We start from the raw sequence: 26,804 nt of genomic DNA, 5'->3' as shown, positions 1-26,804 counted from the left end.
ATTTATGAAGTAGTGACACAATCTTCTGAAAAACAAAACATTTTAATATCAACAGCATGGCGAAATCAAACTGATTATATAACGACCGAATCTCCCTTATTTCTGCAAGTATCTAAAGTATCTTGGAGTACAAACCTACATTCTTACTATATATCCACGAGTATACTATGTAGGGAATCAAAAAAAATTCATGCAAGAAATATGGGGCCTACCCACGAAGGAGTAGGAATCACGGTGCTGACAGACACTGCGACTTGACAGACGCTGAGTGCAAATAGCTCTGACCAAACTCTATATTTATTTTTGCAGGTACTTGAAGTATCTTTACCCATACGAATGCTCAATGCACAACTTTTCGACACCCAAAGAACTTCAAGCAGCCATTGACAGTAACCGTCGTGACCGCTTCTCAACCTTGTACCATACTGAACCAACAATGACGTCATCGAGGGAGGACAGGTTCGGATATCCTCATCATGGAGGATGTGACTACCCAATGTCTCAACCAAGACACCATATGGGACACATGGGCCTTACACCACCCCCTGGTGACATGCGTTACGGTATGAAGCGACCTGGAGAACCAATTTATTCGAAATACAGCAAATACGGATCAAGCTTAGACAGCCCTAAAGTGATTGTCCTTCAAGATGGTACTCCCTCTATGGCAGACCATCACATGGGGAAGGGCTCTCCACCCCCATCCTACTACGGACGCAGCCGGTCACCACCAATGAGTCGAGGGGACGCAGACCTTAGAGGAAAACCAGATATGGATCCAGTACGCATGCGCAGTCACCATTTTAGTAGCAGTGGATATGGTGGTAAGGAGTGGGAGAGTGAAGCCTCGAGACACGTGGTGGAAGAAGAACGAAGGCGATTGATGGAAGATAGAGCGAGAAGTAGTGCACCACCTGTTTGTAAAGATAAAAATTGCAACGGGGTAAGTAAAATCTTTTAGCATACTCATACTTTTGTGAAATAGTCCATGATCATGTTTCTTAGGCTCCTATTCATCGAAACTTAGTCTACACAATAGACTGCTTTAGGTTTTCAGGCCTTGGGTAGGACTTGTACGCTCGAAATGAAGGAAGATATGACGTAACCTAATGGGAACTTTAATTCAATAGGAATAGAACGGGAAGGCGTTTTTGCTTTAAAGATGGTAGAAAAAAATGCTCTTTTTTTATCTTAATTACTGTTCTTTTACACTTTGCTATGCTCTAGATCCTTAAATAATAATTTCGACTTATGTTTCATCTTCAGATCGATTGTAAATACACACGACCAGAGCTTCAACGCCACCGTTCACACGATCCCATGGGAATGTGTTCATGCTCCTACTGTAAAGACTATCGATCCTATTCCCCTACGAGTGCAAGACATCCTGAGCTACCCACTAAACATCACATGGATGGTGCAAGTGCATCAAGCTCCACAACAAGCCGTATCAATGGAAGCGTCCATTCCCCACCACCATCACATTCTACGAAGCTGCCACCTCGTGCGTCAAGCAACGGTGCTGCTACTAGTCCACCCCCTTCTTTGTCTAGACCAAGTCAAGAGGAAGACACAAGCAAATCATCTAAACTGAACGGACAACATTTAACCACGTTCAAAATGAAGTTACCAGACTTACGACAAAGTGGAAATAAAATTCAAATCTCGTTAGAAGTTGGCGGTGTGACCTATGAGGGTGTCATCTGTGCCAGCGGCTTACCGGCCACACCCACTTCGAATGGGAACAGTGATATTACCCCGACCTCTGACGACGAAGACGAAATGACGATAGAAAATAACGGACATTGAAAAAAAGAAGAATCATGCATTCAAAAAGACAATAAAAATGTGAAAAATGTAGAAAGTGTACATATAATTCATAACCTCACTACCACATCTTTAATTAACATTATGTTTTTAACATTTTTTTCCTTCGATTTTTTATTTAAAACATTGTCAGAGGGCACATTAGAAGAAAGAGACTTTTGCTTAGATCTTTACCAAGGAATAGTTTTCAAATTTAGCCTAAAAAGTACTTTACTCGGCATGTCCTTGAATTCGGCCTTCGGAATTTTTTTTTATTTTATTAGGTTTTTTTGGATTTTACAAAATAATATTTAGGATCAAAATATCTACACTTTTGATAAGTGTCTATGAAGTTGTATTTCACTGTATTTTATTGTATTAAATCTGTAAAGTTAAAAGTATGCTAGGATCAAGTTCCCCATGCCTTAGTTTCGATTTTGATTTTTTCTCGACCCAAATTTCGCACATTCAAATAAAAAAGCAAGCTTACAGTAACGAAGGATGAAAAGTTTTTTTATTTTTTGTTTGATTACTTTATAAATTATTATTACTGTGTACATAGTTTTACGTTTTTATTATATTTTATTTTTGAAGCTTAATGTTGAGCATTAAGGAAAAGAAATAAAGTCCAAAAAGTATACCCTTTGAAATAAAAACTATTCTTTATTAGAACTTACTATACGAAAACACAAAAGGCTTCGATGAGTAAAATGTTAAGAACAAGCTAAGAACGTTTTAAGGCTTTAAAACACTCAACTTTTTAGAAGTTGCACAAAATACTAAAACATGGTTAAAAAAGAACATTTTTGAGGCTAAAATTCAGATGGTTAAAAACAATCGAAGGCTTCAAAAATTTTTGGATGTTCTTAAAGTCAAATTCTGCAATTTAGAAAAATTCATTCTTGTCTCGATGACCAAAGTATTGTCTTTTTAGCCAGTCAAGAGGGCGGAGTATTTTTTTCAGCCAAAAAGTAGGATCTCCTAAACTCGACTCTAATATAATGGACAGAAAATATTCCACTTTCCACAATGGGCTCTTCCAGAAAAAAATCCGTTCATGGGGGGGGGGGGAGAATTGCATTGTCCAGGGTTAAAATCCCAGGCCTGGGAAATGGCCATTTTCGGGGTTGGGATTTGCCCTGGAAAAATGAAACAACTACAGGCCTGGAAAATGGCCATTTCCCAGGCATGAGTTTTCCAAATTTCAGGGTGTGAAATGACGATTTCCCAGGTCTGGGTTTTCCAAATTTCGGGGTGTAAAATGGCGATTTTTTCTGTGAGTATTGCTTTTATCCTGTCGACCCTTACACAGCTTACTTTTGGAAAGACTCGGTCCAGGGTAGCCAGTGTAACACATTAGAAATATATTACAATGAAGTCAAATTACTGAAAACTGTCGAACGTGCTAATCGCAATGTGTTCAACTTCAACTTCACCCCCCCCCCCCCCCAATTTATGCATACCCGGGGATGGGCGAGTTTTCCAAGGGAGAATTTCCAAGGGGTCCAAGGAATGTTTTTGTATTCCAAGGAATTTGCTTTGAGTTGATTTTTTCCAAGGGTTTGGATAAAGCAGTATTGTCTATCTTCATTTTCAAGATGTCAAAACAAAAATTACACAATTTCCAGGGACCTAACTTAGTTTTGGTATTCTAAGAATTCCAAGGCGTTGATTTTTTTTCGTCCACTCTCACCCCTAACATATAAAGCCGGGTTTTTCACTGGTGGATGCGAAATTATTTTTTGGTTCAAATCAGCCATTCCAGAATAAAGAAACAACAAAGTTTAATTTTATTAAAGCAAAAGCTTGTTTAGTTCATTTTCAGTGCTAGATGTTGAAAATTAAATGAAATTTGTAAAATAATATCTTTCAAGGCTTTTTGCTAATTTTCCAGGGAGTACCCGCCCATTTTCAAAGACTTTTAACAACTTTTCCACCACCCCGTAATAAGGATATCAAACGGAAAAGCTCATTACATTGAAACCTAACTGTTATGGGTTATCCACGGCTTTTCGCTCGAATACCCCAACAATGAAAAACTATATTGAATAAATAGACTGTCCAAGGCTTTCAAGCCGGATATTTCGCTTGAAACCATAATAAAGTCACTATTCAAACTTTGAGATATTCTTGATCAAAAGTTACAGCCCGCTAATAAAGTAGGGCTTGAAAAGCCAAAGACTTGGTAAAAGCTGACCTACAGTCAGGATTTTTGGAGATCAATGAAAGAAAATACCCCAATTGTCATCTTACGACATATATCTTTGCATTAAGTTTAAGTATCAAACAACTTTAATTTGTGTGGGGAAAAATTTCTTATTTTCGTGGGTACTTAATTTCGCGGATGACTCTCAACAAAATCCCCATCCTAAAATGAAGGGTGATTTGAGGTTTCTTTTAGTGGGCCACTGAGTGTCGGAAAGACAGTAATTTGATTGCTTTTTTGATTATTTATTGAAGGCAGCATACGTACTTTAAAGATAAAATGAGCTTAGTGGTCTTTTCAGAGAAAGAAGAAGAATCTTTTATGTACGGAACGTAGCCGTTTTGAAACGATGTGATTTAAAAGGTTTTTCCCACGGAATTTCAGAAGAAAAATAATACATTGTCTTTATTCTTTTAAAGCTTCTATGTACTTAAGTATGAAATGAGAAAAATGCTTAAAAGTTCTTCAATAAAAGGGTAGATAGCTTTCGATGCCATTAAGAGGATTAACTTTAACAAGGAGTATATTGCAATGTTACAAAACTTATATTAGTGGAGATACGATAAAGACTTTCATGTATGGGAAAAAAGACTTTCATGTATGGGAAAATATAGGCTGCACGCATCCCCTCTGATATGAAAAAACTCCATATATATAAAACAAATCCATCAAGTTTGTGTATGATGAAGAATCCTAATTGGGCTTTTCCAGAAATAGTCCGTGCCCCCCTGTTGAGGATATTGGATATCCAGGGGGTTAACAATTTTTGTTCAAAAGTGGATATCCAGGGGGTTAAATATCTACAAGGGAGCGGATATCCAGGGGGGTAAGCATCTTTATAAGAGAGGATATCCAGGGGGTCGAGCATATTTTTAAGAGTGGATTTCCAAGAGTGGGGTCTTTACTAATAAAGTAGGATATTCAGGGGTTCGATACTTCGAAAAATCAATATTCTCAACAGTGGGGGTAAAAAACTTTTCTGGAAAAGCTCATTAGACTTTAAGAGGGGATTGTGAATCAATCAACGCCCTTTAACTTTTCAAAGCCGCTAACTTTTTTGAAAAAGGCCAAGAAGTTCATCATTTTTTTCTGGAAATTTATTCTTTCAAAGGCAATTTCTCGACCAGGACAAAAGATTCAGGTATCAACTTTGGTATCGTTGGAAAGCTCTTTCTCTCAGCTACAAAAAATAGCAGATTTTTTTCCTCTGAATCTCAAGTGGTCAGGACTTATGACCAAAAGACTGTGTATCGGTAAAATGACCTTTTCAAAACGTATATATACGTCTTTCGCCTCCTAAGGGTTAATACGAACCTTCATAATTCGAATCTTTCTAGAATTCAAACTTAAATGTGGGTCCACTCATTTGAAAAGTGGTGTACAATGCTCTCTATGATTCGAATTTTTCTCTAATTCGAATAAAAGTATTAGGCCCTTGAAGACCGAATTAGAGAGAGGATGATGATTTTATCGTGAATCATAAATGAAAGTCCCATAAATAGTGATAACATAACCTTTTTTGAGGACTCTACACGACTTTTTATAAGAATCGTGTTGTTTTTCATTTCATGGCTCGGGTAAGTATGGCATGTCTAAAACACTGAAAATTACCATAATTTTTAGATCGCATTAGTCGACAGAAAATGACCAAACAAATGACTGAACATCAAGGGTACTATGTTGAAGTCACAACCTGATGTGTAACCTAATTGCGTTTCGCTGATTTTCGCGAAAAACCGTAAAAACTGATTATGACGTCATAATCGATGACGTCATAAAAACTAAAAATTGAATTTCTCAAGAATGGTTTATTGTTTTCAAACTAAAAATTGAATTTCTCAAGGGTTGTTTATCAAATCGTCTTCAAACTTTCAACAAAGATGTATCTCACTGAAGTCGATCATTTAAAAAACTTTTCGAAATTTTCATGACGTCAGCAGAAATTGGGAAAAAAAGAAAAATCCTATTTTTTTTAGTTTTTTTTTCAAATGATCGAACTTGAGATACATCTTTGATAAAAGTTTGAAGACGATTGGATAAACAACCCTTGAGAAATTTTTATGACGTCATAATCAGTTTTTACGGTTTTTCGCGAAAATCAGCGAAAAAACAATTAGGTTACAGTCACATCAGGTTAGAAACTACATCATAGTACCCTTCATGCTCAGTCATTTGTTTGGTCGTTTTCTGTCGGTTAATGCGATCTAACAATTATGGTAATTTTAGGACATGCCATAACTCACCCGAGGTAGATATTCTCAAATTTTTGGGGAAAATCATCCTGAAATATTCTTACAGTATATTCTAAGGTTAGGATCCAGCCTAGCCTAAATCTAGCATATAATACATACCTCGAGCAAAGACAAGACATTTTTGTGAAGGCTTTTAGCATATTGCTGGAGGATAATTGGCAATTTAAAGGTAAAATGATCAAAAAACCGTCATTCTTAGATTCAGTTGCCAAATTCCATGATAGTATCATTAGCATATTCTTATTTTTTTTGTTTGCCATATCATCATGGACATTCTTATAAAGTATCAACAACAAAGCGTGGATACGATAGAAGTTTTGGAAAATCTAAAAGTATCAACTCTTCCTACGAGAATGCAGACAAAAACAGGCCAAACAGTAGTAAGCGGCGAAATATTAGTTTAATAGCAGTTTTTTCTCGAATTGCGGGAAAGATAGAGGGATTGTTACAATTACGCTAAATTAAACTAAATTTAGTTAACCATCGTGTAATAGCAAGATCCATTTGGGAAAATACCCATTTCAATATTTTGAAAAAGTACATACTGCTTTTATGGCATTGGGCTCTTCCAGAAAATGTCCGTACATGAGGGGTGGAGGATATATTGTCCGGGGGTAGCGAAAAATCATCAAAATTTGCCTTGTCCGGGGGGTTTATTTGCTCTGTCTGGGGGGCCAAAAATCACTTTGTCAGGGGGGTAAATTGCTGAGAATTGTTATATCCTCCACCCCCATGTTCAAATTTTTTCATGTTTAACAATATCTTGTACCAGTTATCATGGGTATTTTTGTTTTTCGATGAAGTAATACTTGGTGAACTACAAATTTATCAATTTCTAATTAAATTCAACTAACCAAGGTTACATTCAGTTATATTTGAGAAAAAATACAAAACTTTCCAGGCCAATTTCGGGGACAAATCTTTCCACTTTCAACGGAAAATAAGATGGTTGACAATAAAGTATAAAAGCTAGAAACTTGTCAAGGAAGGTACAATAAAAATTATTGAATTATTAAATCAGCGATTGAGTAAACAATGCTATGCTTTTAGAACGTTGCCCAAAACATGAAAATGGTATTTAGTGAAGAAAGGGAAAATCAGAACAACTTTACTTCTTTCACATTTGAAGTATAATATAATCTTCTTTCAAAAAACAAAAACAAAAAAAAATACATAAAAAACTTTCTGTTTACAACTAAACTATTGTCAAAAAAATTATCTGAATTAAAAAAAAACTGGATGATGGTCAGAAATGAACTCGATGAGGGTTGTACAGGGTTCGCAAAAAAATTCTTCAATTCTTACGTACTTCATCAAAATGTAGTCGAAATAAGGAAACAAGAACACTCGGCAAGAAGAGTAAAACAAGTTTTAGGACTTAGGCCAAAGCTTATCCTTTGACGAAGTAACTCAATGAGAACTGTATTTTTCAAATTCGGGGAATAGCATATTAAAATGCATTTTTTAACTAGACCGGTCCTTAGTTTTAAATCATTGATTATTTAGGCCCAGGCTAGTCCGTTGGCGGAGCAACTCAATTGAATGAAACGGTTGAGATAAAGCACTTTATTTCTTAAACTTTGGGGAAGAGTAGATTTAAAAGTAATTGTTTTAACTAGACAGGAAAAATTTCACCAGAGCGTCGAGGCTTGACCGACTTCCATGATGAAATCGAAAACAAATCAAATACATACTGTAGCAGTTTAGGGCAAAACAAAATACTATGATCCAATAACACTGACAACCTCGTCCCCGTGTATCCCAGGCTTTATTTACGTTACTAATTGACCCCAGAGAATCTTACGCGTTCGAAAATCGAAAAATAGATAATGCCAGAGTATTATCTAGCACTACCAGTAAGCATAACAAAAGCTGATAATACACAGGGAACGAGGTTGTAACACTGATTCTTTTTTCAACACATCTCCTGTGGCTGGAGACATCTTCTCTGGTTAAAACTGGTATCATCAGATGGGACCAATATTCCAACAGTTGTTATTTCAGTTCGTAAATACACCATACAATTAGACATATTTTACTCCAATGGAATGTTACTTTGCAATAATTTGCCACTCCATATTCCCCAATCTTTCTTCTTGAGTCATCCATCAGTGAATTTCTTTAGTCTTTCTTTGAAGTATCTTCATTTAATAGCTTCAATTCTTTCTTTTTTTTGAATCCAGTCCTGATTGCACGATGACAGACTGGCTATTATAGTCAGCCCGTTTAATCAATCAGCTGCATATTGAAGTAAGATTTGGAAATAAAAAAAGTACTAAAAAGAATGAACAGAATTCATACCACCGCTCGCTCTTGCCCAGTCTTTTTTGTTGATGGACAAATACAAAAACATGGTTTCATCTCTTGGTTATAGACATTGCTCATGACTGAAGGATTCGAAGGCTGAAAAAAATGAAATGATTGATAAAAACAAGCTGGATGCTGATTTCCGGCACATTTCCCACACTTTCGGGCGGAAAATTTTTTTCCATGTTTTGGGCATTGCTAATACGGATCTTTGTGCAAAAATCAGAAAAAACTATAATGATGAAATCTCAAGAAAATGCAAACCATGCTTAATCGTGGGCATTGCTATAAATACTGTTTTTGTGTGAAAAAAAACTAAGAAATATAACAAAAAGACCCAATGCAAATCTGCAAAAACGACTATTTCGGGCACATTTTCGTCATTTTCGGCCGGAAAAAATCCTTCATATTTTTGGCATTTCTAATACGCATCGGAAAAAACTAACCATTAGAAAAAAGGCACAATTTATTTGAAATTTAAAGAAAATCTGATGGGAGTTTTATACTTACAACATAGAAAAAAATTACATTACACGCTTTTTTTATATAAGAATACACTTTAAGAATGTCCATGATGAAAATGACCAAAAAATTAAGAATAATGCTAAGAATATCACCATCATGGAATTTTGCTACTCAAGCTTAGAATGCCATCTTTAAGGCATTTTCGATCATAAATTGTCAATTATTACCCCTAAGTAAGGCTCACTCCTTTCACAAAAATGCCATTTTATGCTTGAGACGTATATGTACTAAATGTTAAATCTAGTCTGAATTAGGATCCTAACCTAAGAATGCTGTAAGAACATTTTAGGATGATTTTCCCAAAAAAGTTAAGAATATCCATGATGAAATGGATTTACACCATTCTTATAAAAAAAGCGTCTAACACATACTGGGCAGTAAAAATAATACATACACCTTCATCAGATCCTCAAACGTAGGCTTCAGACTTTACGATACCAAACTCGAGTACACGCCAAGCACTTCGGTGATCGAAGATACTTTGATCACGACACATTGCCCACACGTAATTCACATTCTCAATGTTATCCTGAAAACCAAAATGAAATCAATCAGAAAACTAGTTTAAAGGTTTTTGTATTATTGGCTAGAGTCGATGTTTTACATGGATAGCCTAGTAATCAAGAACTTTTAGACAGTCAGTCTGTTGATTGTTTTCACAGGGTCCTCGGTAAGCCGTCTTAGCTATTTAAGACGAGGCTCTTCCAGAAAATGCACTCTCACCCACCCCAGTTAGGGGCTTTATTATCCGGCTAGAAATCATTTGAATTTTGCGTCTCTACTTTTATACTGTTCGCACTGTCCAGGGGTCAAGGTGCGCAGCGATTAAGGTAAAAATCTCAAAATGAAAAGAATAAGCGAATGATGACGTCAAAGCATCTTCGTCTTACCACAGCGCCTTCGATAACTTTCCCTTTCTTATCAGTCAACATAGATACTTGTTGTGCTTGGAAGGTCAAGATCAATACTGGTCCCTGGTCCATAATCTTCGCCAGCGCAAGCTACAAGTAAAAATGCACGATATGTGTAAAGAAAACAACCGAGAGAGTTTTAGCTCCAAATTTTCGGTGTTTTTTGTATCTATATATTCACCAGTTACGAGTTGCGACTTCTTAAAATTCAACTCGTAAATCCGGGGCAAAAGATCCACTGGTATTTTCGAGTGGTTTTGTATTGAAAATGCATATCAAAAAGAAAATAGAGATAAATTGAGCATAATGAAGCTCTGAAGAGAGTTATATTCTCGTTGGAAAGATATCATTGAGTTGAGTATCATAGTTTTAACGAATCTCAAGAAATTTTGTCCAAAAAACATAAAAAGAATTATCATGAATTACATTTGGTGCTCATGCGCAGAATGGTTACAACTTACATCAACATCACGGATATCTAAGATTCTTGAAGCATTCACCAAACCCATTTGTTGCGTCTGTTTCACATTCTGCGATAGAATGCTGAAAGCCTAAAGATAAAGATGATATTAATGATATCAACTACACGTATTTTAGAAGAAAACCCAAAATTTTTGAAGCCTTCGGAAGTTCTTTAACCTTTTGGGTTTCAAGCCGAAGAATGTTCTTAAAATGTTCTTATTTTCATCATTTTGTGAGTATTTTTGGCTTTTCGAGTCTGCAAAGCCTTAAAATGTTCTTAACCTGTTCTTAACATTTTGACTATCGAAGCCTTAAGTTCTTATGTAGTTTGCTCTTATATAAAAAACCGTGTAGCCAAACAGTCGCGACAAACTACATATATTTGGTACGTGAGTGAAAGAGTTACGTTCTTTGCTTAAGGTCGACCTCCATGAGCGCGTACTGTGATCCTTTTTTCATCTCAAACGTAGCGCGCTTGAAGTTTTTAGTCAGTTTTTCACTACAATCTTTATACAATAAAACAGTCATAACTTTTGATGGGTGAATCTATATAATAATAGCCGTACGTGTCTGAAGCCTTTTTCGCAGCGTTATTGTTTTCGCTAGCGATTTAAACTCTCGCGGTAACTCTAAGGAGTTACATCTAATTTGTGGAAAAAATGAAGAAATTTTGAATCCAAAAGAATTACTCGTTGTAAATAAGTCTCTTTTTTTAAAGAGAGATACAACGTCTTTTCAAAGTTCAAAACATTTTTCTTGTAATTAAAACTTTAATCTCTCTAGTGAGGGAGTTTGTTTAAAAAGAAATGCCTTAAAGTGCCGGGGAACCTAAGACAAGAGCTTTATCTTCAAAAAGAAAAGTAGATTTTCTCACTATGGTCAAAGCCCTGATGTTTGTAAGGATTGCTATGGAAGCTCGAGTCCAAGTAAATGAACGTATTTCTTTCTTACTTCATGATACTCATGACGTAATGTTTTCCACGGAAATACCCTGGTTTTTGCCGGTAGTGGAAAATTTAAACTAGACAACAGTTGTATAAAATTTGCCACTACTGGCAAAAACCGGGGTCTTTGTGAAAACATTACGTCCTGAATATCATGAATTAATGTGAACTGTTAAGGCCCCCATACACTTGTCAATTTTAAATCAATATTTAAAGACTGCTACTATAATATATGGATACAAATCTAAAATTGATCGCTTCCTTACACCTATCAATAATCTAAAATATATTCAATTATAAAATATTGATCTATTATAATTTGGGCCCTTACACTTCCTCAAAATTATAGGTTATATTGCAAACAATAGAAACACTTGCCCGTTGTTCAAGCATGAAGGTAATAAAGATATATATGGAGAGAAACCGTCACTGTAATGACCTAAATGGTCGTTGAAATCTTATATGAATCTACAGTATTCAAAGCGGCTTTTCTTTGATGAACCATCATTGGAAGCAAAAAACATCAATTTATAAGAACAGAAAGAGGCTGTTCGGTTGATTTTGAGAAACTTAATTTTGCCGAAAATCCTTGTTAAAGTGTGATTCGAAATAGTTTCAACTAAAAGAGTATATTGATTTCATAAGGATACATTTTTGGGCTGGCATTTTGTTAACATTCAGAGTTGCATCACATTAGCATTGAAAGTTTCTTTGATTTATAATTGACAAGTGTATGAGGGCTTTTATGAATTATTCATAAACTAATTCTTTTCCTCAATCAAGCAAACGAGGTAGGGAGCATTCATAACAACACTATTCGTTCGGGACACTTTCAAAAAAAATCAACAAAAAGAAGAAGATATATAAATAGAGTAATGAGAAAAGTTTGGGGGATGATGAAGCCCAAGGTTTGCTCGTTAATGTTTGAGTTGTAAGTTGATAGATAGGTGAAGCAGAGCAGTGTAGTGCAGAGTTGGTAACAGACATACCAGATACTCTGTTGGAAAGGTAAAAGCGAGGAGACCGGTAAAAAAACTGAATGTAACTTTATTATTTCAAGAAAAGCAGAAAAAACGATTTTAGGCTGGGCACTTGACGGCAGGTGATTTTGTCTGTATCTAACTCTCTTAGACCGACGATTGGGAATAACAATACTGGGTACTTACATACTCTCGCAAATGTATATGAGGAATATCATTGCTTTATTAGTTCTGGTCATCGGCATTGCGAACTCAGAAATACTCCGTTTGAGACAATGTAACAAATATGACGCAGAATTTTCAAAAATCAAATACAATCATCGCCTGGTTGGGGCAACAATTACAGAATTAGGCTTACTCTCATTGAGAAAATGTCTGACAAGATGCATGTATCACACGACATGCCATTCTGTAAATTACATGCGTTCAAATGAGAGATGTGAACTAGTGGGTGATTCAGCCGAGCAAAATTCGACAAGAATGACGACATTTGAGCAGAGACAAGGATGGAACCACATCGAAACAAACTTCTACAGAAAGACAGTAAGATGGACTATTTTGTCTTAAATAGTTCAACTAAATTAATTCTTCTACATAAAAAAATTGATATGACGTTTTTGATATTATCATGGTGATATTATAACGGGCTATACCAGAAATGATTTTTACCCCTTATGTTGAAGAGGTTTTTTTTTTGAAAAGGTGACGAACGGAAAACGGTTAATTTATAAGACCTCCAATAAGTTCAGAAAAACGACTTTACGGACTCTAAAACACCCAACTTCTTAGAAAATTGTAGAAAGACACTCACAAAACGGTGAAAATATTCTAAGAACATTTCCAGACTTGAAGCTCAAAGAACATCTGAAGACTTAAAAAATTTGGATGTTCTTAAAATCATTAATAAGGAATGTAACCAACAATTTAAACAATATATTTCGACATTTTTTGTCATCATCAGGTCTAAAAACAAATAAAATCAGTTTAAAAACAGATTAAAAACAAACAAACTTTATACACGATATAATATGTACATACTCTCTCTCTCGTAACACTCTCTCTATACACATATTGACAAATTAAAAGTAAAACGAATAATGTCGCTTAAAATTGCAAGCAATCCCAAGGGACATTTCCCGTCATGAAACTAATTAAAATTTTATTATTAATGTGTGGCTTTTAAATTCATCCTTTGTGTTGAGTGATGGTCTCAGTTCTTTTATGTACAACGCTTCTTTAATGAGTACAATTACAATTACAGAATATAGAAGGTTGGTGCATTCTTCGATGGCTTCATACACAGGAACGTTCGTGTATAAGGAAGATACGTCAAAACTAACAAGTACGTCATCATTTTGAAGTTTGATATCATGTAAGCTGTCAGATATAGATTTAGTAGAGGAGTTGATGTTACATTCCTCCACAATTGACAACCATTCTGCAATTTGAGAAGCTATCTTATAATACGACGAACCCGGCATCGATAACACTGGCCTTGCAGGAACATCAGGTTTGTGGATTTTGTCTAAACCATACAATCTGGCTGGTTGGCTGCCAATGGGTTTCATCTTGAGGAATAATGAAGTCGTATTATAAGATAGCTTCTCAAATTGCAGAATGGTTGTCAATTGTGGAGGAATGTAACATCAACTCCTCTACTAAATCTATATCTGACAGCTTACATGATATCAAACTGCAAAATGATGACGTACTTGTTAGTTTTGACGTATCTTCCTTATACACGAACGTTCCTGTGTATGAAGCCATCGAAGAATGCACCAACCTTCTATATTCTGGCAAGTACAAGGAACCACCAGTTGATAAGAGCACGTTCAAAAAGTTAGCTGAAATTTGTAGTTGCAATGTAATAATGCTTACTCACGATGGGTATTATAAACAAATTGATGGTTTGGCTATGGGGAGCCCTCCTGCGCCACTCCTAGCTAATGGTTGGATGCACAAATTTGATTGTCATGTCAAGGATGATGCTTGTTTGTTTGCCAGGTATATGGATGACTACTTACGTAACATTAGAGCAGATAAGATCAACGAAAAATTGGAGGAGATAAACAATCTACACCAATCGCTTAAATTCACGATTGAATACGAAAAGGGCCGTTCCTTACCATTTCTTGACATGCTTATTCAACGTAGCCCAGATGGAGACCTGACATCTACTTGGTACAGTAAAGAGACCGACACTGGGTTACTTATGAATTTCCACGCGTTAGCTCCCATTACTTACAAACGTTCAGTAGTAGCTGGTATGGTACATCGAATTTTTCGTGCATGTAATACATGGAAAAACATTCACCAAAGTCTTGAGAAGGCAAAAAAGATATTGGAAAATAACCAATATCCACCTGCGTTCTACGATCCAATTATTGAGAAATGTTTAAATTCAATAATCCAGCCGGAAGTTGTAAATGTGGAAGAAGAATGCATCGGGGAGGAAGAAAAGCTCTTTTTCCTTCAATATCGTGGAAAATTGACGGACAAGTTTAAGTGTACGTTAAAACGAATGCAAGCCCCGTGTAAAACCGTCTTAACTTTACGAAAGTTAAAAACCGTACTTCCTCCATTGAAATCACCTATTGAGAAAGCTCTTCAAAGCGGTGTAGTGTATATGATTTCGTGTCCGCGATTTGATTCGCGCTATGTCGGACAGTCAGTTCGGCATCTAACTACCCGAATTAAAGAGCACGCAAAACCGTCAACTCCAGTGGGAATTCATTGTAAAGCATGTGACGTAAAAATAACAATGGAAAACGATGTCGTAATTCTTGCAAGAGCAAAGTATCAAAGACAATTACTCATTAAAGAAGCGTTGTACATAAAAGAACTGAGACCATCACTCAACACAAAGGATGAATTTAAAAGCCACACATTAATAATAAAATTTTAATTAGTGTCATGACGGGAAATGTCCCTTGGGATTGCTTGCAATTTTAAGCGACATTATTCGTTTTACTTTTAATTTGTCAATATGTGTATAGAGAGAGTGTTACGAGAGAGAGAGTATGTACATATTATATCGTGTATAAAGTTTGTTTGTTTTTAATCTGTTTTTAAACTGATTTTATTTGTTTTTAGACCTGATGATGACAAAAAATGTCGAAATATATTGTTTAAATTGTTGGTTACATTCCTTATTAATGTATGAAAAGCCACAATGTTTTTGAGTTCTTAAAATCGTTTGTCTTTTTTTCATTAGATTGGGGAATGGTGTATGGCGAACGATCCATGTCCAGCTATCAAACAATGCAGGGATATCTGCGATGGGACTCATGAATGTGCAGATTTTTTTAATGCTGGTAAGAGTAAGACTCGTTCAGGGAATTTCCCCGTGACTACAATTCAACGTAGAGAAATTAAGTGCTTCGTTGTGTCATTCCATTTTATTTCTATTGAGGGGTTTGGCAAAAAAGAAAAAACAAAAAAAGTAGTCCCCAGGCCCCGAAAATCGAAATTTCGGAAAATTAAAAAAAATGTCCTAGAGCCAGATACTCATCCAAATTTCAGCCAAATCCGACCCCTTTTTGAAGACAGACAGCCCTAAAGTTTTAGTGATAGACACATTTTAGCTTAATGGAAGTTGTTTGAGAATAGACCTTAAACAGTAAGCTAGCTCTTGAGATGATGAAGAAATTTGCTTCTTCTATACTTCACAGATATGGAAATTCGTGAGATGGAAACAGACAGAAAGAAGTACATTAAAGGAAGAAGTTTTGGCGGGAAGAAAATTTGGCCGATGTGGCGGATTTGGTCAAAATTAAGGTCCCGCCAAATTAAATTCCCGCAAAAAATTTTTCCTTTAATGTAATCTCTTTCATATTTTTCTCTTATTTAACAAAACTTATCATTCTCATAGGCTCATTGATACCGTTCATTCAAGATGCATCACAATCGTCAACATTGACTCATTATATTGCTATGAAAGCATTTGATGGCAATGAATTGACTTTTTCACATACAAGTTCGGGAAACTTGCCTCCCTGGATTAGAGTGACCTTTACCCAGCGTGTTTTCATCTACTTTATTGAATTTGTGAACCGCCTCCCGACCAACCAGAATTGGGGGAACAGAAATGATCACACAGATTTAAAAACAATCTTATATGAAGGTTAACATTTTAAAGGAACATAAAAGTACGGACGAAATTTGTAAACAAACCGTATACAGCGGGATACAAAATCAAAACAAATATGGTTGATTTTGATTGTTCTCTTTAATGACATGTGGTTTGCGCAATGTTTACATTTAACTACTTTTATGCCCCTTTAAAGAACAAATGGCTTTGATAATGGAAAACTAGTCTTAGGTTATTTCAAAATCAAAATATTTGAAAAACTACATGGTAATTTACCCCTTAACCATTTAGAACTTTCCCCTATCAAAGCTATCTAAAAAATTTGACTATATACATGTCATTTCCCTTATATAAAAGAAGCAAGGAGGCTGTCCCTTGGATAACTCAGTCTTCTTTTTAATCAAAAGGTATAAAAAGATACGTATCACTAAATATGGGTCAAAGGCATTTACAGTGTGCCCCCAAAATTTAAACTTTAATATAAGAGAAAAATCCTCAAAGTTCATTATCTAAACGGGGCTTGGAATAATTGAAAATAGGCGAAAATAAAAAAATTTGTGTTTCTGGAATGCGGATGAATATTAAGCTTTAAAGATAACTTTTATGTACAAAAAGTATGAAGTAAGCCCTGAATACTAATGTATCAACTACTAACGAAAAAAACTTGATTTACAAGCAGGAATATAAATTAGAGGATATTCTTTTACATAAAAATTGTCCACTTTTTTCGGGATACACTTTATATGAAGGGGGGTTGGGTTGAAGATAACTTACACCTTTTGATATTTTGACTTTGTCAACTGTTGACTTTTAATTCATTTTAAGGCACACAAAGTATTGAAACGTTTACAATTTTTAAGGGGATACCGGAATAAGAAACCCTCCTAAGATACTTTTTATGATTCGAATCTCTCTGTAATTCGAACATTCGAAAATATGATTCCTCTTTTGAGTTCGAATTAGCGAGAGTTAACTGTTGGCTTTCAATTTATTTTAAGGCACACAAAGTACTGAAACGTTGTTTGGCAATACAGGAGTATTAGGAGTGCGAAAACATTTCACTTGTTGGAAGTATGCTGATGCTTTACTGGCAATACAACTGACTGGTAATCGATTGAATATCGGTGAAATATGGATGTATGGATATGCTAAACCCTAGAGTTGTGTAATTGATAATGGACACGAAGCAAAGTTTCTTTCTCGGACTGAAAATGGAGTAAGTTAACAAACCCAATCCAAAGTTCTTGAGCTATGGCTATTGATCATTTTATTTTTCATACGACTGCAATGCAATCGTAGCATTCCATCCGCTTGGGAGGAATATAAAAGTTTGTTTGCAGACAATATTTTGTTCTGTAATATTTTTATTGCACTAGTTACAGAAAAATTGTAGAAAATTTTGCGTTAAACAGCGTTAAATATTACAATATGTAAATTGCATTGCAGCGTATTGCAGCACTGGGCTAATTAGAGTCACATTTTAATACTAGCACCATTTTTTTTGAATTCTTAATTATCAGTTTTGTATCCCTTTAATTTTGTGGCATTGCTACTTTTATAGTATTTATTAACTGTGTAAATTATCTTATCTAATTTCTTTTTTTTAGCTACGTACCGCTGTTTACAATCGCACTTACCTTTAAATTTATTCCCAATGGAATTTTTTACTTCGTTCATTAGCTTTTTCGTGAACAGAGTTGATTTTATTTTTTGCTCGTTATTTTGCAACAATCAGACACACTAAACACTATGATTCCTGGTGCTGAAATGAAACTCCCTTGATTGATTTGATTTGGCCAGGGCGATTTTTCTTTTGAATGTTTAAGAGTATTACGCCCAAAAGATATTTCTACCGCACGCAAACAGAAGCCTATCGTAATACTTTCGCTAGGCAAAATTAATAACTAAATTTAGTCGCGATTTACAAAATTCCTAGAATCTATTATCTCTTCCCTCCCACCCTTAGACACCGAAACAGTCACAAAATTGTTCTTAAACTCTACTGATTTCTAAGATAACTTTTAGTTGTTGACTTGTATGGCAGAAGATACGAAACGAACCTCAAAAAAGGTTTTCATGTAAATACTCTGAATTATTGAACAATCAAACCGCAAATAACAATCAAATAATCTACAGTTCTCCATGTGACAATAAAAATAGAACAATTGAAGAAGAAAAATCAAAATTGTATCAATGTTTTTCGATTAAGAATTCAATTATTTACCAGTCATGTGATGTACTTTTCAACCAATTAAGATTTCCTTATTTCGAAGGGAAAATAAAATATTATGGTTTTACACAGCAAGTTCTGAATTGTGAAGTGCGATGAAAGTAAAAATGAATTCGGAAAAAAATAATTAGTCGACAATAATTCTACTCCTGGGGCTGTTCGATAAAATATTGTTAAATTTAAGAAAGTGTTAAAACATGAGGAGGGAGTATTTGCTAACTTGTATCCTTTCTATCGAGATTGTCGATACAAATATACTCCTTTTGAGTCAACAAATAGACCAGCGTTCAAGATTCAGAAAAGACACCCCTTAGATCAGGGCAATTTTTTGATATTATGTTCCTAATATGGTGTAGAATTGATTTAAAAAATTTGCCCTTCGAATCTCCTGCAGTTTTTTGAGTGAATCGATTTTTAGTTAATCGATAGAAGTTACCTTTACTAACGGTTTTTTCGAAGTCTGAAAATCAAATATCTGAGGCTACCAACGGATTCAACGTGAAAAGTAGAAAATGGGGTTATTTGTTAATTTTCGACCACCTGGTGCCGAGAAATAGCAATTCCAAGGCGAAACATCGACGTTTTTGGCGTTTTCCGATGACGTCAGCATTCTTCTAGGAACATTTTCAGAAAAAAATCATTCCCACAGTTGGATAGCCCTGAATTAGTAGTATCCGAAAAAGGTATGGTTTGTCAACTTTTGATGTCTTGATCTCGAGATATTTTGGTTTAAATATTGAAAATTATCGATATTTTTTGCTGAGTCAGCAGTTTTTCAGCATATTTACCCACCCAGCATAAAATTTGTGATCGATTGGTATATAATATGTCTATGTTTAAAGTTGAAAAACAATTTTTTTCAAGCAAGAGGGCTAAAAAGGGTTGAAAATCTAAAATCCGCCATTATGGAAATTTGTGCCTGATCCAAATAACACCACACACGTTTTCTGACTCTTCAAGGACTATACTTTCATGATCAAAAGCAAAAATAACTATACGCCGATGTGCATACGAGACCTAACTCAGCCCCTAGAGTAATAAGAAGCATAATATAACAAGCTAGATGCTGAATGGACCTACCTGATGATGAAAGTTAGATAGTAATGCAAGGAGAAAAATGAAAAAAAATCAGTCAGAAAACATAGCGTTTAGCGAAAATGCATAACGCAAGAAATTCATCATTGATTGATGGTAGGGGGAGAGGGAAGGGTTGTAGGGAAAAACTAAATAGAAAGTTCTGGTCGCAAAATTCAGTTTTATTGACAATTGAATCATGCTTGATGGTGAGCATTGTTATCAAAATTGTTTTTGTGTGAAAAAAATACAAATATAAGGAAAAAATCCAATGAAAATCTGCAAAAACGGCGATTTCCGGAATTTTCAAACGGAAAAAATTTTTTCTCAAAAATCGAACTCGGCCATGTTTTGAGCATTACGAATACGCATCTTTCTGCAAAAAATCAGAGAAAACAATAAAAATTCGAGAAAATGTCAAAAAACCGGTTTTTCCGGCATATTTCCGGCATTTTCGGCCGGAAAAAAATATTTTTCGAAAATCGGGCTCCGTCACATTTTAGATATTGTCATATTGCGTCAGTGTGCAAAATTTCATACAAAAATATAAAGTACAGCTCGAGAAATTCAAGAAATACTGTCTTTCCGGCGAAAATAGGTTGTTCCGGCGACTTTTAAAATGGTTCCGGCTTCAAAAATCAATTTTATTGAAAATTGAAACATGCTTGATGGTGGGCATTGCTATTAATAATGTTTTTGAATGAAAAAACAACCAATTATAAGGAAAAAGTCCAATGAAAATCTAGAAAAACGGCGATTTCCGGCATATTTCAGGCATTTTCCGCCGGAAAATTTTTTTTCTCAAAAATTGGACTCGGCCATGTTTTGGACATTGTTAATACGCAACTTTGAACAAACAATCAGAAAAAACTAATGATAAAATCTCGAGAAAATGCCAAAAAAACAGTTTTTCCGGCATATTTCCGGCATTTTCGGCCGGAAATGAATTTTTTTCGAAAATCGGGCGTCACAATTTAGGTATTAACATTTTGCATCAATGTGCAAAATTTCATGAAAAAATATAAAGTACAGCTCGAGAAATTCAAGAAATACCGTTTTTCCGGCGAAAATCGGCTGTTCCGGCAATTTTTAGAAAGTTCCGGCTTCAAAAATCAGTTTTATTGACAATTGAATCATGCTTGATCGTGGACATTGCTATTAATAATGTTATTGTCTGAAAAAACAACGAAATATAAGGAAAAAGTCCGATGAAAATCTGCAAAAACGGCGATTTCCGGCATATTTCCGGCATTTTCGACCGGAAAAGATTTTTTCTCAAAAATCGGACTCGGCCAAGTTTTGGGCATTGCTAATACGCATCTTTGTGCAAAAAATCAGAAAAAACTAATGATGAAATCTTGAGAAAATGCCAAAAAGCCGGTTTTTCCGGCATATTTCCGACATTTTCGGCCGGAAATGATTTTTTTTCGAAAATCGGGCTCTGTCACATTTTGGCCATTGCCATTTTGCATCTTTGTGCAAAAAATCAGAAAAAACTAATGAGCCAATCTCGAGAAAAGCTGGTAACAGACGAACGGACGGACGGACGAACAGACAGAGGTTAATTCATAGGACCTCCACCGGGGCACCCGGAGGTAGGTCCAAAAAAATTGCTTAGATCAGGGGTGCCCTACGAAGTGACACAATTCACTAAATATGAAGTAAAGTTTTCATGTGGAGGCAACCGAACAGAACAAAAAGCTTACCCCTTCGTGACACCAGTCTTGAAGAATATCCAAGTCACCTCGTAAAAATGCCTGTAGAAAAAAAGAGCATTGGACAGGTAAATCGCGAATTTCAAACGAAGATCGGACCCTTAACCCTGTGAAAATGTTCAATATTTTGCCAGTAGCGTAGCTAAGAGGGGCGCAAAGTTTGTGTAGAAGAGTAGATTTTATGACACTCTAATTATCTATTCATGGCATTAATAGATAATACAGTGTCATAAAAATTTCTGCTCTCCTACACAAATTTTGCCCCCCTCTCGGACAAGCTAATGTTTTGCATTGGGGAATTTATTTTATTGAGGAAAGATTGCGATTGAGTTTGCTTACCGAAATGACCTAACAAGGAAAGAGACAGGGCAATATGCTAGCAAGTATCAGCCAGTCAGGTTTCCCAATTTTCGCAAGTCTGTTAGCTGCTATTAGCTCAAGTGTACGACATCGCATAAGGGACTAGTTTAATTAATCCTGGTGCTGCAAAAAATCATGTCAGTCTGATACAGGCTGTAGTATGGTTCTTACCTCAAGAACAGTGGGGATAATTTCAAATTCGCATTCTTTCAAGAAGTTTTCTTTATTGAATGATGGATCAATCTTTGAAATCTCTGTTAACGTTTGAGCTTGCTCTGATTGCGAAAATACGTCCACTGGAGAAAAAAAGTGCAAGAGTAAAATTGATTGAGCTCAAAAGAGCTTAACGGACAAATTCATCAATATAATACAGTGCAGTCTCTTTATTCGAACGTCTATAAATCGAATGTCTCTTTAACTCGAACAAGTTTATTGACCCCTTCAGTTAACAAAGTCTCACGAACCTTACTCCATAACTCGAAATTTCCTTAACCTTTCCTAACCCATGCGTGTTCCAATTTTTGGAGAATCCACGGTATATAGAAAAGAAGACTGTTAAGGAAACATTCAATATCAAAGGAGGAGGAAAAACAACATGAATATAAAAAATGACTTTTTCTTACTGAAGACATCTTGAAGTTTATCTGTGACAACACGTGTTGCTCGCACCATGACATTGTCAGATTCATCATACTTTGTTTTCAATGAGAATAAACCTGAAGAGACAAAGTAAGAATTCTAGTTCTTTTGGATTATCGCATATAAATTAATCCATTTTCGTGATTTTAAACATAAAGGATAAAAACAATAAGCTCAAGACCATACCAAAGACCTGGTAAGCGCAGAGACGTTAGTGAAATGAGGTTGAAAGCAAACAAATAGAAGTTGAAGCTTATCTTTTTGGTAGGAGGTCACAAGCTTAGATTTACGACCAAGAACTTTTAGCCGGATGATATCAGAATATGAGGGGTGAAGAGCATGGCATTTCTTTAGGAAGTGTCTAAAACCAACATTACCAGGACTAAGGTACGCCATTTTTCATCGATAAAATTTATTAAAAGATTGATACCTTGATAGTACCCCTTAATCGATTTGGATCAATTCAAAATACAAAGTCAAATGTCAAATGTCAAATGTCATAAACCGCATCAAGTAGTATACAATTACGAATTCCACTCGATTTGTGCATAACGGTCTATTCAGTGCCGTAGGAAGCATTTTCATATGGGGGGGCCGAAGTTTAGTGACACCGCGAGAGTCAACCTTGGTTTGGCCCGAGGGGGGGGGATTTTGAAAATTTGAGCTCTAGATTGCTTGAAATTGCACTCAATTGTGACACTTACGACAAATTAAAAAAGAAAAACTTTGCATTTTGCAAAATAACCATTTTTGAAAAAATTATTGGGGGGGATATAGCCCCCCTTGCCCCCCCCCCCAGTTGCTACGGCACTGATGTTTGAACTTAGGCCTCTTCCATGCATACAGTTCATAGCCTTATTAATGATAGAGAGATGATACATAAGTTTTATAGGTTGTCTTTCCTTTTTAAGCTAAGTGGCCAGTGTAGAGAAAAACCTTACCAGTGACAACGGGGTTGTTATCTCTAAAATCTTTCCATTGTTCTTGCCATTTGGAATCTTTGTGTAACACGACATCCTGTGCGTCTCTAGAAAGGACAAAAATAAAAAGATAACATAATAGGTGTTAATAAGATAACGCGATAATTATTACGAGAGGTAATATTCATGAAAGTAAGTAAGTTGGAGACCACAGTCAAGGTCAAAACGAAGGAAACCTTTTCATTAGCGCTGTCTGTCTGAATGAAGGAGAGGGTGCCAGCCGATTAACATCGATTATCCGTTGATAAGCATTGATCAACCATCGATTAACGTCGATTATCATCGATAATTTAATCAATTAATCGATTTAATACCGATTACATTGAAAATCGATGCCGTGGATTGACTACGCCTAGCTTTTGAATAGATTGATTGATTGCCTTTAATAATCTGATCCCAAAGGTCAAAAGTTCGATTCCGTTCGATCAAGAAAGACTTACTCATTAGCTTCGAATTGTTTTGCTTCTTTCACCTTTTCATTTTCGTTTGATCGTCGCCTTAGTTTCTCTGGTGTTAAAAAAATCATACATCATATATCATACAGTATTGAAGATTATACGTTACTTGTACATAGCTCAAACCAAAAAAAAAATGCTATAAAAACATTTTCTTTCTCCCAAACCTTCAGCAAGTACCCGGAATAGACTAAATAAAACGTGTGGAGAATTTGAAAGCAAAAGATTCATTTTTGATTGAGTTATGGACTTTTAGATTTTAGAGTACTTTTTTAGACCCACCCGGTATATAACGAAACTTTATAACGTAATATTTAGAATAGAAGAAGAAGCCTACTCCTATAGGGAAGAAAGCTATGAAAACTAAAATCAATCCATTTCAAGAGCACTCGCCTTAAAAAATCTGTATTAACAATCTGGTTATTGAACCAGTATAATTCAAGACTACAAAAAGGCTTTGAATGGAATAGGCCATGTCACGGTCCGTCGAAAGAATCATGGGTAATCAGGACCACCGCGTCCGATAGTGACTTTCTGTTGTTTTTGAGGTTTTTGCGTCTAACTACGGGTAGCCATTATGAGAGCGCCATCAGTCCTGACATGGTGTCAGCCCCCCCCAGAAATCTGAAGGGCACCTAGGCCAGGTTAGAAGAGGGGGGCTAATGCCTTCCAATTCTTTGGGGCTACCTATTCATTATGGGTACCTAGCTGTCTTGATGGAGGCTCTGGGGGCTGGTTATATTTTCCAAATCGAATATTTCAAAATATTTCAAATTATTGAATTTTTTTACCCCAGCACCTAGTTTCCCATCCAATTTCTCTTTCGTTTCCCATCACGCCATCTTTTGCTATATTTTTCTAATGTGGTTGTTTTGATTTACAGCCGCCATCTTTATAGCATAACAACAAAGCTTATTAGCAAGCGTTCATGCGTGAGCACTTTCCACGCTATCATTAAGATTTTAGGGATGACAAAAGAACAAAAAGTGTCAATTCAAACAATAAGCTGTTGGGTCCTTAGAAGACATTTCAATGCATACATTGACCTTTATATACTCTGGACCAAGTTTCTCAATCCCGGCCATGTAAAATCTTTAATCGGTCTTGTGGAAAAATGGTACTCTACTGGCGGCACTACTCAATAGCGGTGTAAATTCATTGAGAGCGCTAGATCTACTTTCCCTCGAAAACTTTTGATGATGTAGCGCCGTTAGACGTTGATTTCTAACACTGCAATGGCTTCTTTACGGGTACCAATTCCAAAAAAAAACTTCGATCAAAGATGGCAGATATAGCTTGGTCCAGGGATATATAAAGGTCAGTGGGTGCATATCATGAATTCATGAAGTTTAGAAAAAGTGTCCTTCTTACCAGGTCTTTGGTACGGTCTTGATTCTTTGGCTATGTCATCAAACAAGTCTTCCCTCACTGCTGAAAAAGCCTGAAAAAGTAAAGTTTTTTACCATATTACTTCGAATAAACAACACCCTCTTTTTTTCCTACCCATTCACTTTGAATACAATAATGACCGGTTAGTGAGGGCTGTACTGAGAAATATTGCCCGAGGAACAGTGTTCATTTTCCTTTGAAAAAACTGACGTCACGATGAGTTTTCCTAACGACGGGCAACTCTGTGCAGTGTAGGCCCGTCGTCATGCGAAATGAACCAATTGCATTGCGCAAAAAAACGTGCAGCCAGCTTCGAAAAAGTTAACTCTGAGTAATGTAAACTTTTCAAATTGTTATAGAAATCTATGATTTGAAATGACCCGAATCACATTAAGGTGGCGGTCTACTGCCAGATTTTAAAACTCAAAAAATCACATTTTTGTCAATAAAACAATAACGACTTAATATTTCTTTATGAAATTTTCAGGGAATGTGTATCAACTATTAACATTTCCAAAAATAGAAAAAAATCTAAAAATAGCCAAAGACGGGGGTAAAACCAGTTCGGGGGTAAAGTAGCCCAAAAATCTTGTGTCAGGCTTTTTGAAACACTGAGTTCAGCTATGAAGTTAATTCTTTTTTTTACTAGACTGATATTTGAAAAGTCTACAGAATGAATTGAAAAATTTTTCAAAATTTTTTTTCAGGGGGTCAGAAACTCAAAAGTCGATTTTTTGAAATTAAAAACAGCAAACCAGTTTTCAAAAAATCTAATCAATTCATTCCATGCCAAACAGCATTACACAACTTCCCTGAAAATTTAAGGTTGAAAGCTCGTTCCGATCCAGAGATATCCCTGACAAGGCGAACCCCCGGAAACGCGTTTTGAGAAAATCAAGGAAAAAGGAAAGTAAATCAAGGAAAAAGACAGAAAATGGTATTATTTTTAGCTGGAAAGCTCTTTTTAAAAAATTTCTTCTTCACTAAAAACTCATCAAACCATACAGGTTCCACAACCCAAAGTAAAATATTTTCAAAAAAAATCAATAAAATATCCAGAAATCAACAAAACATGTTGCGCTAAAGTCACGTAAACATAGTAAAATTTGCGGTAATCTTGCGAAAACATCAAATTTGGGTAAAAACAACCACAAAAGTGTTACAAAACGTTAATTGAAAGTGCAGCATGACTCTATGTAGGCATAAAAAACGTTTCCATTGCATATTACTTGTTCATATTAACTTGAATTGACAATGACCAAGCACGACCAAGCTTGACCGAAGGCGGTTGAACGGGCAGGTGACAGGTGAGAACATGTGGGTTGACAAGTTACGTCCAGTTCATTTTAATGCACATTTCCATCTATGTTGCATCATGTTGTACTTGGAAATATCTCAGATACATTTAAATCCACAACAAAGCATCATGTCAGTCCCCAAAAACACACCGTTAATGTCCAAAACAAAATGGCGGGCGAC

At 35.7% G+C, this 26,804-nt stretch overlaps 4 protein-coding genes across 9 annotated transcripts in view; 3 read left to right on the top strand and 1 right to left on the bottom strand.

Moving 5' to 3' along the window:
• LOC136810983 (AT-rich interactive domain-containing protein 3B-like) overlaps positions 1-2,419 on the top strand; it is a 32,160-nt gene extending 29,741 nt beyond the window's left edge. For 4 of the 5 annotated variants that reach the window (XM_067067581.1, XM_067067583.1, XM_067067582.1 and 1 more), the window contains exons 7-8: positions 310-943; positions 1,267-2,419. In XM_067067581.1, the coding sequence (XP_066923682.1) occupies positions 310-943; positions 1,267-1,809 (1,177 nt within the window). In that variant the 3' untranslated portion in view covers positions 1,810-2,419. The remainder of the gene's footprint in view (positions 1-309; positions 944-1,266) is intronic. The other variant, XM_067067585.1, reaches the window with a different exon arrangement.
• The window catches only part of LOC136810989 (dynein intermediate chain 2, ciliary-like), a 285,291-nt gene that overhangs the window by 80,832 nt on the left and 177,655 nt on the right, over positions 1-26,804 (top strand). The window lies entirely within an intron of this gene.
• The window catches only part of LOC136810981 (mitochondrial import inner membrane translocase subunit TIM44-like), a 28,163-nt gene continuing 9,798 nt past the window's right edge, over positions 8,440-26,804 (bottom strand). The window contains exons 7-16 of the mRNA XM_067067578.1: positions 25,308-25,377; positions 23,922-23,988; positions 23,443-23,528; positions 22,486-22,578; positions 22,034-22,158; positions 21,494-21,544; positions 10,469-10,558; positions 9,987-10,097; positions 9,491-9,625; positions 8,440-8,667 (exon numbers count right to left, since the gene is read on the bottom strand). Of these exons, the coding sequence (XP_066923679.1) occupies positions 9,506-9,625; positions 9,987-10,097; positions 10,469-10,558; positions 21,494-21,544; positions 22,034-22,158; positions 22,486-22,578; positions 23,443-23,528; positions 23,922-23,988; positions 25,308-25,377 (813 nt within the window). The 3' untranslated portion in view covers positions 8,440-8,667; positions 9,491-9,505. The remainder of the gene's footprint in view (positions 8,668-9,490; positions 9,626-9,986; positions 10,098-10,468; positions 10,559-21,493; positions 21,545-22,033; positions 22,159-22,485; positions 22,579-23,442; positions 23,529-23,921; positions 23,989-25,307; positions 25,378-26,804) is intronic.
• Positions 12,275-17,721, top strand: LOC136810982 (uncharacterized). 2 transcript variants are annotated; one of them, XM_067067579.1, is made up of 4 exons: positions 12,275-12,936; positions 15,608-15,707; positions 16,265-16,516; positions 17,482-17,721. In XM_067067579.1, exons 1-4 carry the CDS (start codon positions 12,592-12,594, stop codon positions 17,640-17,642), a joined length of 858 nt encoding a protein of 285 aa, XP_066923680.1. In that variant the 5' UTR covers positions 12,275-12,591; the 3' UTR covers positions 17,643-17,721. The 2 variants fall into 2 exon arrangements, with proteins under 2 accessions (XP_066923680.1, XP_066923681.1); XM_067067580.1 differs by lacking the exon at positions 17,482-17,721 and adding an exon at positions 17,309-17,452.

This window comes from Clytia hemisphaerica, unplaced genomic scaffold, assembly GCF_902728285.1.
Source record: "Clytia hemisphaerica strain Z4C2 unplaced genomic scaffold, Clytia hemisphaerica genome assembly, whole genome shotgun sequence".
In the NCBI taxonomy this organism is placed as follows: domain Eukaryota; kingdom Metazoa; phylum Cnidaria; class Hydrozoa; order Leptothecata; family Clytiidae; genus Clytia; species Clytia hemisphaerica.
The sequence above is the reverse complement of the archived record's forward strand: the minus strand, read 5'-3'. Positions and strand labels throughout refer to the sequence as shown.